General features: G+C 50.1%; 1 protein-coding gene across 2 annotated transcripts in view; it reads left to right on the forward strand.

Moving 5' to 3' along the window:
* The window catches only part of PLA2G4E (phospholipase A2 group IVE), a 60,455-nt gene that overhangs the window by 11,785 nt on the left and 29,681 nt on the right, over positions 1 to 18,989 (forward strand). Inside the window, exon 2 of one of the 2 annotated variants that reach the window (XM_019801981.2) lies at positions 13,915 to 14,026. The exons of the other annotated variant lie outside the window; for it this stretch is intronic. Within the exon in view, the coding sequence (XP_019657540.1) occupies positions 13,931 to 14,026 (96 nt within the window). The 5' untranslated portion in view covers positions 13,915 to 13,930. The remainder of the gene's footprint in view (positions 1 to 13,914; positions 14,027 to 18,989) is intronic. 2 annotated transcript variants of the gene reach the window in all.

The following is an 18,989-nucleotide window of genomic DNA, read 5'->3' on the forward strand; positions in this document are numbered from 1 at the left end:
CCACTCCCAGCCGGAAGAAGGAGTGAGCCTCCTCTACCCCAGCTCTTGGCAGGGACAGTAATTGATTCTCTGTCTCCATCCTAGTTTACCTGGTGTTGAAATGGAATGATGAAGGCAATCGTTGGTCCTCCCATGACTAGGAAGGGCTTTACCTATGCAGGGATGTCACAAAGGCAAAAGGTATGTGAGAGGGACGTAGACGTATTATAGGGTTGACTTTCAGAGTCAAGGACCAACAAGAGACCTCAGCAGATTCTGAAACAAGAGGAGGTTTGGGAGCAGATGAGAGAAAGAACTTGGAAGAGCTCTTGTCCCGTTATCCCCAAAAGAGACCCCTGAAGATAAAAACACAGACATATACCTCCCACCTAGATGTGTCCTGGAGGAGATATGGTTTCCCTAATCTAAAGACGTAAGGAACTCGGTTCAGGAGACAGAAGAGGATACAAACCCCAATAGTCCTCCCCTCCCCTCTCCCTAACAGAGAGCCCCAAATGGAGTCCTGCCACAGAGGTGGTGGCCAGGTGTATTAGTCAGAACCCCTTCAGCCACAAGTGGCAGAGTAACAGAAGCTGGATTCAGGTAAGCATAAGGTGTGTTGGGTCAGGGGATGTCTTTATTGTCTCATGTAATTGATAAGTCCAAGGGATAGGTGGGCTTCAGCCATAGCTGGATTTAGTGGTCCAGACCACATCCTCAGAACTTTCTATTTTTCTCCCCATCTCTCAACTTTGCTTTTTTCTATGTCAGCTTAGTTTCTTATGCTAAGCCCTTCCATGGTGTGATAACTCAATGCTTACATCTTCCTTAGAGTTCGTAATCTAGAGAAAAGAATAATATCTCTCTGTCCCTCCCACAAATCTTCCCCTCCCCCCATATAATCCTAAAAAGAAGAAGCCGGAAAATATCTAGTTATTCCTGAACCAATCTCTGAATCTAAGGGGATGGGAATGCTGACTAGCCAGGCTGGCCAGCGGCCTACCTCTGAGGAAGGTGGAAGATTCCCCATGACTCACAGCTCCATAAGATCCCAAATGTGCTTTTATCAGAAGAAGGGTAAAGGGATTCTGGGGGGTCATTAAGTCCACATACCACGATCCCACACACAGACTCTATCACCTCTTAACCTCAGAACTGGCTTGAATACATGAAATTGTTCCATATAGATATTGCAAAGTAAAATCAGAATACAACCAAATTATTTTATCTCAAATAATTATAAAGCCTAGAAATAATTATAAATACACATAAGTACGGATAATTACAAATTGCACGTGTGGCACACCAGGTTTGTCTTTGCTTTAAACAATATTTTCAAGGGGCTCCCTGGGTGGTGCAGGCAGTTGATCTTCCAACTCTTGGTTTCTGCTCAGGTCGTGATCTCGGAATCGTGGGATCCAGCCCCACATTGAGCCCCGCGTCAGGCTGAGAGTTCAGTGAGGAGTCTGCTAAAGTTTCTCCCTCTCCCTCTGTCCCTCCCTGCTCTCTCTATCTCTCTCTCAAGTGAGTAAATAAATCTTTAAAAAAAATTTTTTTTCACAAAAAGTTAGAAATAATGTAGCCAATCATCCTAGTTTGCCCAAGATTCTGGTTTTAGCACTGAAAGTCCCTTGTCCCAGGAAATCCCTCATTCCTTGGCCAACCGGGTCGTTTGGTCACCCTAAATGAGTCTTTAGTTATTGTTTGCAGCAAACAGGAGCTAAGGGCTCCAAGCCAGGTACATCAGGGGCCTGGGCCGCACTCTTGGAGCCCAGAGTCCTTCCTTCTGAGGATTTGTATCACCAGAAAGAGGATTGGCACCCCCTGCTCCCACCTACCACACCCCAACAAAGGCATGTGCACAGAGGGAGGAGGAAGGTGTCACCTGTACTTGGCAGGAGACAGCCACAAGGCTGCCAGCTCCCACGCACTCGGGACATGAAGCCTGAGCCCAGCCCCCCATTCTGGACAGAGCTGGAGGACCCAGCTAGCAGCAGGAGGCTCTTCCAGAAGGCTGGAGGCAGGCAGGGAGAGGGCTCCCACCCCTCTCTGCTCCTCACAGACCCAAGGGCCCCTGCTGCCTGCTGTGCTTGGGTCACCCACATCTTCAGGCTCACCCAGGCATAGCCTAGATTATAGAAACCCAACTTCAGAGTCAGCCCCAACGCCGGCCCGCCCCACCCACCCCAAGGCCAGGAATGCCCTTTGTCCCAGTGCATCTTCCCGGAAGCTCCCCACTGCTCTCCAGGCCCGGGCCCTGAAGCACTTGTAAGGGGTTGGGCGGGGGCAGAGGAGGGCAAGCAGCCAGGTGGGAGTGGGCCTCCCAGAAGTCACTGCTGCGTCAGTCACCTCCGCAACTCACCACTTCCTCAGTGCAGATTCTTTAACTGAAACCCTGCTCATGACACCAACATCAACCAAATATCACTAAAAAAACATTCAGGGTATTTTGCCTGAACCAGCTACAAGGCTTACATGAACCTCGAGTCTGGCAGAGCAAGCAGGGCTGAGGCTCGTGGGGACAGGTGGAAATGGGTCTTTAGGGTCACATTCCAGGACCCCTGGGGGATGATGGCACTAATCCAGTTTGGCACAATAGGACTTTATTCTCCAGTGAGGGCTGAGTGTCACCCCCTCGAAGAAAGCCCACGTGTATCCCCCTCTCAAGCATGTGCGTACACACACACACAGTCACACACTCACACTCACACATGCAACTGGGGGAAGAAGTTGGTAAGAGGGGTCGCCAGCCCTGGATCCTGCTGAGAACAGGCCACAGGCTCTGTTTTCACTCACCCCCAGTGCTTTCCTCATCAGGCCTCTCATCCCCCTCACCAAATACCAGCCTTTTTTAGTCACTTTTAGCTCTTCCCTGACCATATCCTTGGCTGTTCCTCCTTTCTAGCATCAAACACACCATTTTTACAGTTTGGCAGCTGTCGTATTTTATTCAGAAGGACCCTGAGAATCCCCCGTTTAGTCTCATTCTGAGCTGATGCCCAAGCCTGGTGAGGCCTCAGTGGGCAGCAGGGCAGGCCAGACTCCTGACGTCAGCAGCAGCAAAGGACTCCGAGCCTTCCCGGTTCCATGGTCTTGCCGTGGCTGTGTCTCCGACTCACCTGAGATGATGAAAAAATACAGATGCCAGGCCCCGCTCCTGGGATTTGGGACTCACCCTGTCCAGCCTACCCATTGTACAGCAGAGGAAAGTGAGGCCCAGAGAGAGGGAGCCTTCTGCTTTGTATCATACTGGAGAGCTGGAACTGGAGCCCGGCTTTCAGCCTGGGGCTCTGCCCAGCACACTCCAGTGCTTTCCTGAATTTATGGACGCTGACCTTGAAATCAGTAAGGAGCCAAAGCATGCCTCAGCTCTGGGGCGCCCTGTCAAAGGCAGGACGTGGTGTGAAGGCATCTGCTGCTCATAGACCCTCACAGGCCAGCACTGCCTGGTCTTCATCACCTCTGCCCCGAGACATGGTGGGGAGCAGCTCTCGGGAAGTGACTGCACAGCCTCGGCTCAGGGGCTTGAACCAGATGGAACCAGTGGGGAATTATGTTCCTCTGCTAGAACTTGGCTAGAGCCAAATTCAGGTAAAAGACAGAGTGCCAGGGGCACCTCGGTGGCTCAGTTTGTTGTGTGTCCGACTCTTGATTTCCGCTCAGGTTATGATCTCAGGGTCGTGAGATCGTGCCCCGAGTTGGGCTTTGTTTTCAGGAAGGAGTCTGCTTGAGATTCTCTCTCTCCCTCTCCCTCCCCTCCCCCACAAAAATATATAAATAAAATCCTTAAAAAAAGAAAAAAGAGCACCAGAGAATGGGATAGAATAGAACCGTCGGATGCAGTTCTTAAAACAATGGCACCAGTACAAACTCAGCCCTGACATGTTACCCCAGAGCTGAGTTTGCTAGAAGATTTCCCCAGTCTTTTCCCTGGGGAGTCTGGGGTCTCCCCAGATTCCCTGCCTGAGAAACTGATGTCAAGAGACTTGGAAGAGCTTGGGGGTTGCTTGGTCCATCAGCTTTAGACCAAGAAAAGTGAGGGCCGCTTGTCACCCTTCTGTGGGAGAAGCAAGGAACTCTCCCAACATCTGTCCTGTGGGTTCCCTCAGGCCTGGCAGGAGAGGCCTGTGGGATGGGAAGGCCAAAGGGAAGGGTGAGGGGAGAGGAAGAGAAGACAAGAGAAAGGAGCAAGAGTGGAGAAGGGCTGAGGATGGGAGGCTCTGTTCCGGGGCCCGGGATTGTCACATGAGCCCCTAGCTCTGGATTGCTTTGTAAAAATCATTCAGTCCTAGCCATTCAACAACTAGGTATTTTCCCAGGAGAAATGAAAACACATATTTACACAAAAACCTGTGTGCAAATGTTTACCGCATCTTTATTCGTAAGTGCCAGAAATTGGAAACAGCTTTGCCCTTCAGCTGATGAATGGACAGACGAATTACACTTCTACAATAGAATACGACACGGCAACGAAAAAGAACAAACTCAATACAGAGATGGATACACATTACGCAAAAGAAGTCAGTCACAAAAGACTGAACACTCTGACCCATTTATGTGGAACACCAGGAGAAACACCTCTAACCTGCGGTGACAGCAAGCAGATCTGTGGCTCCCTGGGGCCAGGGGAAAGGCCAAGGACTGACTGCAAAGGGCTATGAGGCAGCGTTTGGGAAGGAGGCAAATGACCCACATCTTGATTGTGGTGGTGGTTACACAGCTGTATATGTTTGTCAAAACTCATCAAATGGGTGTGTTTTATTGTACTTAAGTTATACCACCAAAAGTTGATTTTTAAAGTAAAAAAAATAATAAGTCAGTTCACCAAAAGGTCACTTTACCAAAAGCATGATCATCCTACCAGGCTGTCCATGAGCCCCGCATCGTGTGGCACCCACGGAGCTGGGACCTCAGCCTCCACGAGCCCAGCTATGCCATTGTGGCCCTCAACCCACGCGGCCCCACCGTCTCCCGCAGGCCCACAGCCCTCCTCACTTCTGGAGCCCTTGGCAGCCCTGCAGAGTTTCCATGAGTCTGCCCCAGCCTCTTTCATCCGCTCTCCAGTGGGCAAAGGGAGGCCGCATCTCCCAGGCCTCAGTGGGAAGCAGGACTGACGTGCTCTCGGCTAGGGGATCTCCAGAGTCTCTAACTAGTAAACCCTTGCTACTGCAAGGCGGAGGTGGGCGCACACCGCAGGATAAACGACTGCCCAGGTATTTTTCCATATCTGTTATTTATAGGAAAACTGAGGCCTAGAGAAATTCTGAAGCCACGTTTTACCTTCTGTGTCTCTTTGTATTTTGAAGATGGTTTCCTTCCTTGGGGCAGTGGAGGCCATCGGCCAGTTTGAGGGAAGAGAGGACTGTAGGGGTCACAGGGACAAAAACAGAAAACACACTGCATTGGTTAAAATGGTCACAGTTCACTTTTTGTTTTAATTACTGAAGTGTAATTGACATACAGTATCCTATTAGTTTCAGGCTTATATCATAGTGATATGATATTTTTATACATTATGAAGTGACTGGCATGATAAGTCTAGTTACCATCTGTCACCATACACAGTTATTACAATATTATTGACGATTCCCCAAACTGTGCATTACATCCCCATGGCTTATTGATTTTATAACTGGAAGTTCGTACCTCTTAACCCCCTTCACCTAGTTTACGCACACCCCCTAAACCCTTCCTCCAGTAACCAACAGTTTGTTTCCTGTATTTATAAGCCTGGTTCTGTTTCTTTGTTTTGTGTTTTAGATTCCACAAATAAGTGAAATCATGTGGTATTTGTCTTTCTCTGTCGGACTTATTTCACTTAGCACAAAGCCCTCTATATCTATCCCTGTTGTTGCAGAAGAAAAGATCGCATTCTTTTTTACGGCTGAGTAATATTCCATATATATATATATAAATAATCTTTTCTTTATCCATTCATCTGTGGATAGACACTGAGGTTGAGTCCATATCTTGACTCTTGTCAGTAATGCTGCCATGAACAGAAGTGTGCACATACTCCTTCTGATTGGCGTTTTCATTTTCTTTAGGTAAATACTCAGTAGTGGTATTACTGGATCATATGGTAATTTTATTTTTAATTTTTTGAGGAACCTCCTTTCGGTTTTCCACAGTGGCTGCACCAATTTACATTCCCACCAACAATATATGAGGGGTCCCTTTTCTCTACACTCTCATTAACGCTTGTTATCTCCTGTTTTTTTGATAACAGCCAATCTGACAGGTGTGAGGTGATCTTTCACTATGGTTTTGGTCTTTGATTTTTTTGAACCCCTTGGTAAATCTTTGATTCTCAGGAGAAGATAATTCCTAATCATGGAGTCCCTCACTTGCAGGCAGTATCTGTCCAGAAGCTGTTTCTCCAGAATCAGGGCGTAGTGTGGAGCAAATGTTCTCCCCCAATGTAATGTCCTCTGTTGCGGGTACCCGGTGCCGTGTGGGCTCCACGGCCAGGTGACTTTTGCCCAGTGTGGCCTCCATCAATATTCAGCCTTGCATTCATTTCAAGAGGCCCTCCCAACCCTGTAAAGCAGCCACATGGAAAGGTAGTGTTTGCCTGTGTAGACTTAACCCCTACCTAACCATGACGGACAGGACGCTGCTCTGGCCTGACAGCCCCGACTGAAGACAAAATGAAGAAATGAATAGAATCTGCAACCCCACCCACCATCTTCCTCTGACACTTACACGCCTGCTCTGGAGTCCGCCCCCTCCTGCACGGATAAGCAGATCTTTATCTTTCCCAAGCCCCAGGCCCTAGGGTCCAGGGTGGCTCCTAGAGCATCTGAGGCAGTCTGCACGCCACTGGAGCTGATAGGCCATGTGGAAAGGACGAGACCCAGCAGCGCTCTTCACAGGTGCAGGGGGAGAGGTGTGTCAGGGGCCTGTCGTAGACCAGGGCTTGCCCCCAGGGGGCACACTAAGCTGATTAAAGGAGGCGCGCCTGCCTTCCAGCCACACAGACCACACGGTGCTGCTGGGCACCTGTTCTACCCAGGGGAGCGGGATTTGCTATCTTTCTCAAACATGCTCTGCTCAGAAACTTGCCCTGAGTTTTACCACTGCCAACAAAAGATCATGATGCTTGCACTTGATATCCAAGACTTCCTTTTGTCTCCTTCCTGAGTCCTCATACCCTTGCTCATGCTGTCTCGCCTGACACACACGCCCCTTCGCTGCTTTATTCATCAGGTCCCTACCCTTCCTTCAAAGGCAAGTGCAAGGTCTTCCTGTGCCAGGCAGCCTCTTCTGACCTTCCTGGCCCTGGGTGGCCATGCTTTCGGAGTGGCATATTTTCCCACCTCTCCTCATATGTGAAAGGATCATCCTGAGACCACTTGTGTGACCTTCCAATTCACCTAAATAGTCAGGAGCTCCTTAGGCAGGGATGACGTGTTGGTGTCTCTGACGTTATGCGCCTCTGTGGTGAAACCATCACTGACTGAAGGTCGGCCATGTGCTAAGTGCTTTATCTCCTTTAGTCTCCGTAACCACTCCCTGAGGTAGAAATCATTATGCTTTCCATTTCACAGAGGCAGAAACTCAAGTGTATAGGGATAAATTTATCCAAGTTCATGCAGCTAACAGGTAGCAAAAGCAGGGTTTAAATCCAGGTCTATGAAACTTTAAAGTCTAGACCCCTAACCTATATCATGTTCAGTCGGGTTTGAGGCAATGGCAATGTCATCCTCACAAAGGGTAAATGCAGTGCACCAAAGGCTCCAGCCACTCTCGCTATATGAGAGAGAGTCAGGAGCTGGAAAATAAAACCTACCTTCTAGTTGAAACCAGAGGCCACAACTGTTAGGAGCAGGAAGTTCACAAGATGGAGAAGTGTTGAACTGTGGACACAAGCACTTTGAGTGCTTCAGTGGTCAGCTGGGCTTTAAACATCTTGTTATAAAGAGGAAGAACCAGGGGCACCTGGGTGGCTCAGTAGATTAAGTGTCTGCCTTTGGCTCAGGTCATGATCCTGGGGTCCTGGGATAGAGCCCAGCATCAGGATCCCTGATCAGCAGGGAGCCTGCTCCTCCCTCTGCCTCTCCCTGCCACTCCCCCTGCCTATACTCTTTCTCTCTGTGTGTCAAATAAATAAATATTTGAAAGAAAAAAAAAGAGGAAGAATGGAAAATACTTGTGAGCCAGATCTATTGACAACACTGAGAATATTACCTACCTTGGGATGAAGGTCCTTTCTTGTCATGTTCATGCTTATTTTGTGTCTCCTCATCATGAAATGCAGTCACGTCTAGCTTGTTGGCCAGAGGTTCTGATACATTTCAGCATATTAACACACATCTCCCGATGTGTGTGTCATTAGAGCCAGAAGTTCTGGGGTCACACTGACTTGCCTCCCTGTCACTTACCATGGTGACCCTGAGCTAATTACTTATCCTCTCCATGTTCCAGTTCTTTTTTTAGTGAGATAATAATACCATCTACTTCACAGGTAATATAAACCATGTAGAATATTCTTTGTCACTTTGTGTACATTCAGTAAATGTTAGCTGCTTTATTTCTATTGACATTTGCATAATATTCCTATGTGTGAATGTGTCCTAACATTCAAGCCATTCCTTTACCAGTGGGGTTAGGTGTTTCTAGTTGATGAAAAGACAAGCAATATCTATAAAGGGTTACAGTCTGATAGAGACAAAAAGAATCAATGAACAAGATAATCCAAGATATGATACATTAAATCAAATCAAATAACCAGAGTGACCCAAAAGCAAGTAGGTGGGCGAGAGGCATACATGTCTGGAGCGCGGTCAGACAAGAGTTGCTAGAGAAAAGGACATTTGAGCAGATCTGTGACCATGAGAAAGAGCAGCAACCCACAGAGTCAGGGTCAGGGATATCAGGCCAGGAAACGGCAAGTGCGGAATTCCTGATGTAGGAAGAGCTTGCCATGTTCCAGGCGTGGAGGGTTGGTGTAGCTGGAACTTGTGCGTGAGGGGAAGACTAGAACAGATGCGAGGAGCCAGGCCACACCAGAACGTTCAGGACCATGGCAAGAAGTGAGAGCCACCAGCGGAGGGTTTCACTCAGGGCCCTCACAGATCCTCGCTGATGTTTTTAGGAGACCCCTTGGGCCTTCTGCAGAGAATGGCTTGGAAGAAGGCAAGAGTGGAAGCAGGGAGACCAGTCAGGCTAATGCAGTTGTTGAGATGAGTGGCGGTGATGACTGGCCCTAGAGCAGTGGCCGTGAAGCTGGGGAAAGCTGGAGGGAAAAAATCACCATGCGTGCAGAGGGCTGAGGACGTGGAGCGCATCCTCTTTGATCCTATGAGTCTCATCCTTGCTCTCATGATTGGTTGTTATCTCCCTGTACCCACACATCCTTCCCCATTCTCTCGTTGGGAGAGGCAACCATATTCAGCCTTCTCAGTGTTTCCCAATTGAATGGCTACAGCAAAATCCCATTGGCGGTTCAATGTGCCCCTCCCTGAAAGCACATGATTTTGAGCACCTCCTCAAGTGCCTGTTAGCTTTGTGGGTTTCCCTTCCTATAAAACTGCAGGTTCCAATCTCTCCTCCAGTTTTAGGTTGGCACAACCATCTTTTTCCTACGGATTATATAGAATTCTTTGTATATGCTAGACATCGATCCTTTGGTGATTTGCAAATGCATTGCAAATATCTTTCGTCCTTCTGTCCGCGATCTATCATCTTTTTTGTGTGATCTTAGTTGATAGAAGTCCTTAATCCTTATGTAATGACATTTAGAAATTTTTTGCTGGGGCGCCTGGGTGGCAGAGCGGTTAAGCATCTGCCTTCGGCTCAGGGTGTGATCCCGGCGTTATGGGATCGAGCCCCACATCAGGCTCTTCCACTATGAGCCTGCTTCTTCCTCTCCCACTCCCCCTGCTTGTGTTCCCTCTCGCTGGCTGTCTCTACTCTGTCAAATAAATAAATAAAATCTTTAAAAAAAAAAAAAAAGAAAGAAATGTTTTTGCCTTATGGTTCATGGTTTCGAAGTGTTTAAGAAATCCTTCTTACCCCCAGATCACAAGTAGAGTCTCCTACATTGTCTTCTGTTAACTTTATTGTTTCCCATTTCAGGTGTTGATCCCATTTACAGCCTTTTTTTTTTTCAAGTATAGAAATAAGTGGGGAACTGTTTTGTTCTATTTAGTGAACCACTCGTGTCCACGTCATCTGTTAAATAACTTCCTTCCCTATTGATTTGTGGTGCCAACTTTATCATTGATTAAGTTCCCTTAACGATCAGGGTGTGTCTAATCCCTCTATTTCGTCCCCTTGGTCCGGTTCTACACCAACAACATACTGTTTGTCTAAGTGTAGCCTTGTAGTTTATCTCAGAATCTGGTAGGGCAAGACTTTCCTCTTTACCGGTATTTTTTAAGGGTGAGTTTGTTACCCATGGGTATTTATTAAGAGGAAGAAATTTGGGGTATATTTTGCAGGTAGCAGTGTGCTTGCGGCACCTTTTTGCTTTACTGAAATTTCATGTTTCTCTAGATTCAAGTCTGGTAATATATCCTTATTGGCTCCTAGGTTTGTACCTTATTTAGGAAGATTCTCTTCATCCCAGTATCATATTAATATTCTCCAATATCTTATTTTAAATCTTCTATAGTTTTATTTTAATGGTTAGATAGTTAATCTGTCTAGAATTTGGTTTTGTGTAGTTAGGAAGTTGGGATCTAACTATTTTATTCCAGTGGCAAGCTAGCTTTTCCAATAACGAATAGCCCATCCTTTCATCCGTATTTGAAAGACTTCCTTTATCATATTGTAAAATTCCATATATACATAGGGCTGGCTGGGGACTCTACTTGCTTTAAGGAAGGTACTGGAATCCAGAATTTGTTGGCAAAGGAGGGGTAAGCATCAGATGCATTTGAGCAGGAGAATGGCAGGTTACAAAGCTCCCTGGCCAGCCAGGGGTGTGGGGGATGAATCCCTGAGAGGAGAACGAGGCTGAGAGACAGATGCCACTGGCAGGATGGGAAGGAAGGGACAGGTACCAGAGGCATCTTGAAAAAGGAAAGGTGAGAAATTCACCCTTGCGGGGTCCTTGGGGGATGATGTCAGCTGAACCACTGGGACAAATGTACTTTTCAGTGCTGGCTTCCCTGAGGCCAAGGGGCTGCTGGCGAGAGGCAGGTCCTGGTTAGCTTAGTCAATGGGAGTCAGTTAACAAGGCCCCAGACGCTGCCACAGCCAGAGGCCTCAGGAGATGCAGTTTGGAGTCTCTGGGGAGATGTCAGTCTCCTTGCTCGCCAAGGAGTAGAGGGGCTGAGTAGAAAGGAACTCAGTCTCTTCTACTCTGTGCAGTGACAACTTTGGAATTTCCATACAAAGTGACTCTGGGACAAGGGGAGAAAGGGGACCTGGCTTGGAGCATCAGCTGTGTACCAGGAGTATTGTGTTAGCTTAAACTGTGTGTTCGTTTGGAGTCGTGTTAGATGAGAAGGGGAGGTTGATGCACTCCTTGCTTGGTCACAGGGACTGGCACTCCTTACTTAACTTCCTGGCACACTTCCCGCCTTCCCCACGGAGGCCCCTCTCCCTTCCCGCCCCACTTAAAGTCCACTCTGGACCCTTTTCCCCTGAGTTCAGCTCCCTCTTCTCCCCTCACCAGATCATAAATTCTTGGTCGTTTCGTTCCAGACCCTGCCCTGAACAGTCAGCACAGAACTGGGTGTACAGTGGGCAGTGAAGACGTGCTTGCTGCTGGAGTGTTCCTCTCAGTTCACCAGCGCTCCAGCTTCTACCCGGGTCAGGAGCCATGCCGGGGGTGCGGAGGAAGGAGCTCCCGCTCACCTCCTGTTAACCTCCTATTCAATTTGATTTCAACCAGCTAAAATGAGGCCCTGCTCTTGAGGCGTTTGTGGACATTGAGGAAACACAAGTTTTGGAGACCTGGACTTTTCCATATGTTACCTTGGATGGATGGAGCAGGGTGTGGCCAGGCTTCCTCAGTGAGGAGAGGATCAAGAACCAGGCTTTGGGAAATGCCCTGGAGTTTGGGGCTTGCCCTGGGCCTATTTGTTAGGCAATGTGGAGAGAAGGGAGAGAGAGGAAGGATCCCCAGTAAGGAGGTCCCCCAGAACTCACCATACCCCTCACCCCTCACTTTCAGGACACTAGTACTGTGGATTGTGTTGCCCACAACATCAATCAGCATTGTCTTCTTAAAGTTCAGCTCTGATCATGTCATTCTCCTGCTCAAAAACCATCAATGGCTCTTCATTGCCCACAGAGTAAGTTCAAATTTAAAGCTTGGCCTTTCAGGGTCACAACTATTGGGCCCTAATGCATCATTCCAGATTTGTTCCTTCACAAAGCTTCCCTTCTCTCTGCCCAACTTCCACATTCCCTGTGCGCCACACTCCACCCCCCTACATCTCCTTCCACAGCTTGCTACTCCAGACTACTTGCATAGCTGAGCATACCCTGATTTCTGGCCTCCTAATTTTTGCTCATGCTGTTCCTTCCTCTTAGCATATCTTTCCCACCTATCAACAGCTTTTGAAATCCTAGCCATCCTCTAAGACCCAAATCCGGTGCCACCTCCTCTGTGAAGCCTTCCCAGATCTGCTCTTTCGCTTCCCAGCCAACATCCACCTTCTATTTTGTGGGCTCCCTAGCCAGTTATTAGCTATGTGACAGAGCTCTGTAAACCACAGATGTTTACAAATGTGAAGGATTTGTCTTGCTCCTTCTAGGATGCCCCCTGCTACCATGGGAGGCTTGGAGCTCTGAGCCTCTGAGGGGTTGGATGCATCTGTCCCCCCACCTGGACTATCAGCTACTTCAAACTTGGAGTTTTCTCTCTTCATAGCATGTATACAGTTGGTGCTAAGTATGTGAACGAAATTGAATTTAGTGGATTCCATTGAGGGGTGTTGGTGCTGAGTTTGTGTCCTTGGCAGTGGGGTAGATGGTAGGGGAGGGGAAGGATGCAAGCTGAGAGCGGTCCAGGCTGAGGCCCCATCTGCCTTCTGGAGGGCCTGACAAGCAGAAGGGAGCAGGGTAGGGGGCGCCTCTGCCTGGCACAGGAAGAGGTCTCACAGGTACCACCAACCAGCTTCCATCCTTGCATTCAGGCCTAGTCAGCCCTGTGTTCAGATCTCACCCTCAATTGCACAAAATCGCTTTAACGTGTGGGCCAGAAAAGCCGGTTGTAGGGCCTCGGGCAATAGCTCAGGCAGGAAACTCCCAGTGTACTCAGCTGGGCAGCCGGGCAGGCGAAGTTACCTCACCGGGCCCCTGAGCGAGCCAGCCACGGGGCCAGAGATAGGGATCAGTTGGGTGGGGAGGGAGCATCCTCTAAGCTGCCCTGAGATAGGCAGAGGTGGGCACACCCTCTCTCCACCTGGCCTCCCAGGAGGGACAGCTGGAGACACTTGCACTTGACCCTTTCCTCACCAAGGATCCAGGCAATTATTTTTTTTTCTCCCTTTAACTTTGGGAGTCCTGACCATCATCCCTGCCTCCCATGTAGTCTCTGCCCGCAGGGCCTGGGCACCAAGCTGTGGGACTATGTGGAGTTAGGAGGGAGGGTACCATCCTCCATCCCCCCAGATGCCCAGAAGGGCAACTCTGAGCCATGACCTTGATAAGCTGAAGAGAGAGGGCTTTCCTAACTCATGGCTGGGCTAATCCTTAAGTGGTGAGGGCCCAGCATGCTCTCCTTGCCACCCATTTCCTGGGACAGCCAGGTGGCTCTGAGTTTCTGGGGGTCAGAGCCCCCTGCTGGTTCCTGCATTTCCAAGATCTGAAGGCCTCAGGGTCCCTTGATACTAAGAGGTCAAGGCCTCCCCCCCCACCTGCCGCCCCATCCGCCTACCACCACAACCCCTCCCCATGCAATCCCAGCTACAGCAGAGAGGTGTCCAGAGGGCGGGGCTCTGAGTCAGAATATAAATTCCCAATCTTGCCACCCAGCTGGAGAGCCGCCACGATGCTGCACAGGCAGATGCCCGCCTGGCTCTCCCACTACCTGCCAGACATGTGCCAAGCAGAAGATGGCAAGCCTTCAGCCCCCTGTGCCTTGGAGGTGAGGGAGCCATGCTGGGTAGGTGGGGCTGGAAGCTGAGGGCGGGAGGCAGGCACGGGGAGGGCTGGGAGCACTGTAGACTCCAGAGAAAAGGAGCACCTAGGCTTGGGCAGCCCCTACCTGGCTCCGGAGATGTGGTCTGGCCCAGCTGGGGCTCCTGTGTGGATGGCCCAGCTGGGGGTACCCACGGACTGGAGCAGGTGCTGTGGTGTGGCTCAGGGCCTTCTGGGGCAGGCCAGCCCCCAGGCAGACGGTGCTCAGCACTGCTGGGGCGGATCCGTGCTGGCCTGCCCTAGCGGTGAGCGGGCATTTACCCCATGGATCTTCTACACTGCCGTGATGCGTGAGTATGTGCTGTGTGTCTCGGAAGGATCAGTGACATTGCCAACCTGTCACGTCAGCCCAGAATCCCAGCTGGATCTGTGGTCAAGACTCCTGGGTCCATCTGACTCCTCATAGCCTCCTAGGGAGACCCTGGGTGCAACGGTCAGGTTGCCAGGGTTCCAGACCACCTCTGCCTCAGCTTTGCCATTTACCTCAAGCTTCCAGTTTGCCATCGGCGCGCCATGGCCACGACTGGCAGCACCAACTCCTTCCTTGTTCTCTCCAGACCCCTCCCCCAGCCCACACTGAATCACTGAATGAGATGAGTGATGCCCTGAAAATGTCTTGTCCTTTCGGGGTGGGAGGTGGAGACCCCCTCAGCCTCCCAGGAGTCCAAGGAGGGGAGCTCCGAGCTGCATGGTGCCTGGTGCCCTGCTGTCCTGGCCAGGACAGGCATCACCTTCCGGGGTGTCCCCACATCTCCCCACAACCTTCGGGGCTGGAGAGCCTCCTGTCAGCACTTGTTGCTGCCTCCCTAGTCTGATGGAGACTCTGGAACCTGGGCTGGGGGAGAGCTTCCACGGAAAGGACAGAGCACCTTGAAGGGGGGCGTGGAGCCTCTGAGAACTGTGCCTCCCAGGTCCCCGAGGCCCCGTGACTCAGAGCCAGACTTCTTGCCCTGACCCCTCACCTAGTCTGTGTGATAAAAAGGAAAACAGCCATGGTAGCTCCTCCCAGGAGCCCCTGGTCTGGCACGTTGTCCAGACTAGCTGGGTAATGTTCTGAGGCCCCATAAAGTCCCCATCCCAATGGTGTCCTTTTAGGGAGGGCCCACACGTCCTGGAAGGTATCACCGGGCTGTTGAGGGTTCTGACAGGGTGTTGCAAGGAACCAGTGCGATGGATACACCCAACTCTCTGGGGAGGAGGAGGCGGCATCACCATCTGGGCCTGCCCTGAGAAGCCCTGGGGAGGGTTCCCACAGGCTCCCTAGGAGCTGTCTGCCCTCTCCTCCACCCCAGACCTTGTGGGCTGGTTTGGTTAGGGAACGCCTGGCCCCAGGGGATGGGTATCACACCCACCACTTCTGAAACATGGTTGTCAGACCTTCTCCCCAATTCCCACCCCCATGTGAGACCCTGACCCCAGGAGCACATCGGTAATTATTCTTCTGACCGATTTGTGACGACAATAGATGTGGGGTGCAGGGAGAGCCCTGAAGTGGCAGCTGAGGTCTTACTCCTGCCTCTGCTATTAAGTAGACCAGTGCATGACCTGGAGCAAGCTTTTAGCCAGTTTGGCTAATTCTCCATGAGAGCCAGCCCCCAGGCAGGTGGAACGTGTGATGCCCTGCGGTCAGGTAGATCCGCGCCCGAGTCCCGGCCCTGCCGCTTCCGTGCAGTGTGCCTGTGTGAGATGTGGTCTCTCTAAATCCCGGCTTCTCCTCCACAAAGTAGGGGTAATAGCACCTTCCTCGGAGTGTGGATGGGGTGCTAAATGAGAACAGATGCAGTGCTCCCTGTGTGGGCACTGGAGGAGGGCGGTGCGTTGTGCTCCCTACTATAGATAGCAAGGTCCTGTCTATGAAGTCGGGGGTCAGAAGGGGGACTATTGAATTGCCTAATAGCCAGTCCTGAGGATTAAAGAGCGACATCTTTTCCACATGCGCTGACAAGATCTGAGTAGGTCTCAAGGGGAAGTAGAGTCCTGGCAAGATCAGCCCCAGGAATCAAGGCCAGGGAGGAGGCCGGAGCCAGAGCTGGGTGTGTCTGCGGCCTGAGCCGTAGAGCCCTTTCTCCCACATGGCTTCCCCGAAACCCATCAGGCCCACCCTCCCCCCACAGCTGTATTGGTTGTTAATGTGTCTGAATACACTCGTCTACTGCTTGCCAAACAGTTCCTGCCTGGGGCTGCAGCCCCCCTAAGTGCTCCCTGGTCCTTACCCACGACCCTCCAATGCCCCCATGAACTGGAGGATTTACTTCCATCCCTGCTCCAGGGCTGCAGCTCAGCTGGCATGATGCCCAGCCACGACTGTTGTTAAATATTTTGATTTCCACCCTGATAACCAGTCAAGGCATCCCGACCTAGGGACAGGCTTGTCCAAGTCCTTAAAGTGTTTACCCTTATCACTACCACGTAAACTTGGGTTCCATAATGTCGCTGGTTTCTGGTTCCCATCTGCACAGCCACAGACATTGTGCTTTGTTCCGCTGGAACTTTCTACCGTATATCAGTTACCTCTGGGGCCATGAAGTCGTGCTTCCCTCCAGCACCACTGCAGCTGAGTTGCTTACAGCAGGAGCAAAATAGATACATTCATTTTTATCCATGATGGTCATTTTTCACAGACTTGGTTATTGGAATCATCTGGGCCCAAGACTTGAGTCCCATGTTCCTACTGCCTTCCTCCCAGTGCCACCCCTCTGGGCCATCTCTTGACCCCCACCCCCCGCCAGGGAGATGTCAGAGTTGGGTGTAGAGCACTTTGGAATCGGGTCTGTCCTGCAAATTCCTGAGCTAAAAGTTGTGATTTGAGACTCTAGGCAGAGCACAAAGGAGCCTTCTGTGGTTCCTGGGAAGTAGAACTCCTCCAAGAACCCTTAGGCTCTGATGTGCAGTGGCTCTTTAAAAAAGAGAGAGATTGTGGAATCTAGTGGCAGAAATGTAGCTAGTGAAAGCATTGCAAGTAGAAGGACTACCAGAGTTTGGGGGTTATTTTGGAGTCTTGGGGGAATTCAGAGTGAAAAGAAGAATATCTCAGGAAAAGAGGTTCTAAGAGGAAAAGATGAAGGAGGAGGGGGTGTGGGGCAAGGGGCACCTGTCTTTGTATTGACCGTTAAGGGTCGCTTCCAGGTAAGGTGGCACCATGGCTATGGTTACGAGCTCAGGCTGAAGAATTAGAGCTGGATTCAAACTTGGGCTCCTCTGATTCTAGCTGAGGGCCCGACGTCAAAGGACTCAGACTCAGATTGGCCATCTGTGGAGTGAGGCTAATAATAACTGCTCCGTGGGGGTGTCGTGAGGACTGAGTGAGCTGGAATGTAGAGATTACGCACACCACGCTTGGCATATGGCAGACGCTCGGCAGGTCTGAGGAGGTTCGCGCTGCTGAGTTAGAGTGGGAAGAGGTGGGCAGCCTCCCTGGAAGCTTCCAGGGTTGGATGACAGCAGAGGACTTTTCCTGGAAGGCAGGGGGACCTCGAGTGAGGTCCTGCAGGAAGCCGTGAATGCTCATTCCCTTCCAGACAAGACACACAGGGGCCAGGCAGGGCAGCCCCTCTGGAAGGCAGGAGAAGGACCCCGATGCCTGAGAGCCCTTCAACACTATGAAATGTCCCTGAACACTGACCCTCACCTGGGCTGAGGCCTCTGGCGGCCCATTTGAACTCTAGCTGCCCTCTGAGAATGTAGGCCAGTGGGAACAGGCTTTGCCATAACCACTCTCCCAGGTGAAAACCGACTCCCGCTTCCTCACCAGATCAGACCAGGACACCCCCTCCAACAGCCAGGGCGGGGTGGGGGGTGAGAAATGAGGGGCCCACCCTGCCCAGAGTGGGTCTGGCCAAAGGCCCAGCCCTGTTTCCAGAACCAGGGGAGAAGTGGTGTGTGTGGCCCTTGGCTTGAGTCACACAGCTCCAGACAGAATCCTGTGAGATCAAGTTATCGACTGTGAAGACACCCAGTATTTCAGAGCTAACCTCATGAAAGGATTCCTCAGACCTATTTATAACCGTCGGTTTGGCTTTTGCTCTGATTCTGAGGCAGCTGTTGAGGATTGAGGAGGAAAGGGCCCTAATTCTATCTCAGGATCTATGTAGCAGCTTTCCCAGGCATTGTTCTGTTGGTGCTGCTTGAATGGAGCTCTGGAAGAGGCTGGAAGGACAGACATCAAAGTGATGACAGTTCTCATGACAAGGAGAAAGATCGTTGTCACTGTGTAGGGATGGATGTTAACTAAACTCGTTGTGGAATCTTGTTGCAGTATCTGCGTGTATCAAATCATTACGTTGTACACTTAAAACAAATACAATGTTATATGTCAATTATATTTCAATTTAAAAAGATAACAATACCTCTGTTACAAAGGTCTCATGAAGATTTAAAAATGTTAGAAAAGTGTCTGGCAAATAGTAAGTGTTCAATAGATGTTAGCTGGCTATTGCAATATTATTTTCTCTGACCATAGCCAAGACAGATGAACTACCTCTGTACAGTCTGAGTTGAAAATAAAAATAATTATAACATTAAAAAAAAACAAAAAAGCGATAATAGTGATCATCTCTGAGTGGTGGGATGCTGGAGACTCTTTTCTTTTTCTTCATACTTTTATGTTTTTCCCAAAATCCCAATAATATTTTAAATAGAGAATTGCATCCTCTTACAAAAAGTATAATGAGATTTTGGCAACATAGGGTGAGCTGTGTGGAGTGTAAGGGTTCTAGTTCAAAGGCCTCTATAAATATGGTCATTTGGTCGGTGGGAGAGGTCCCGTGGGGTCTGCCATGGGCGCCCGGGAGGAGTGAATGGTAAACAGACTCCTCTAAGCCTGGGTGAAGCTCTCAGGGAAGGGACTTCAAATCCTGAGATTAAACAGAAGAAGCATGAACAGAACAGGCCCGAAGCTGTCCCCTTCCAAG

This window comes from Ailuropoda melanoleuca, chromosome 5, assembly GCF_002007445.2.
Source record: "Ailuropoda melanoleuca isolate Jingjing chromosome 5, ASM200744v2, whole genome shotgun sequence".
Taxonomy (NCBI): Eukaryota; Metazoa; Chordata; class Mammalia; order Carnivora; family Ursidae; genus Ailuropoda; species Ailuropoda melanoleuca.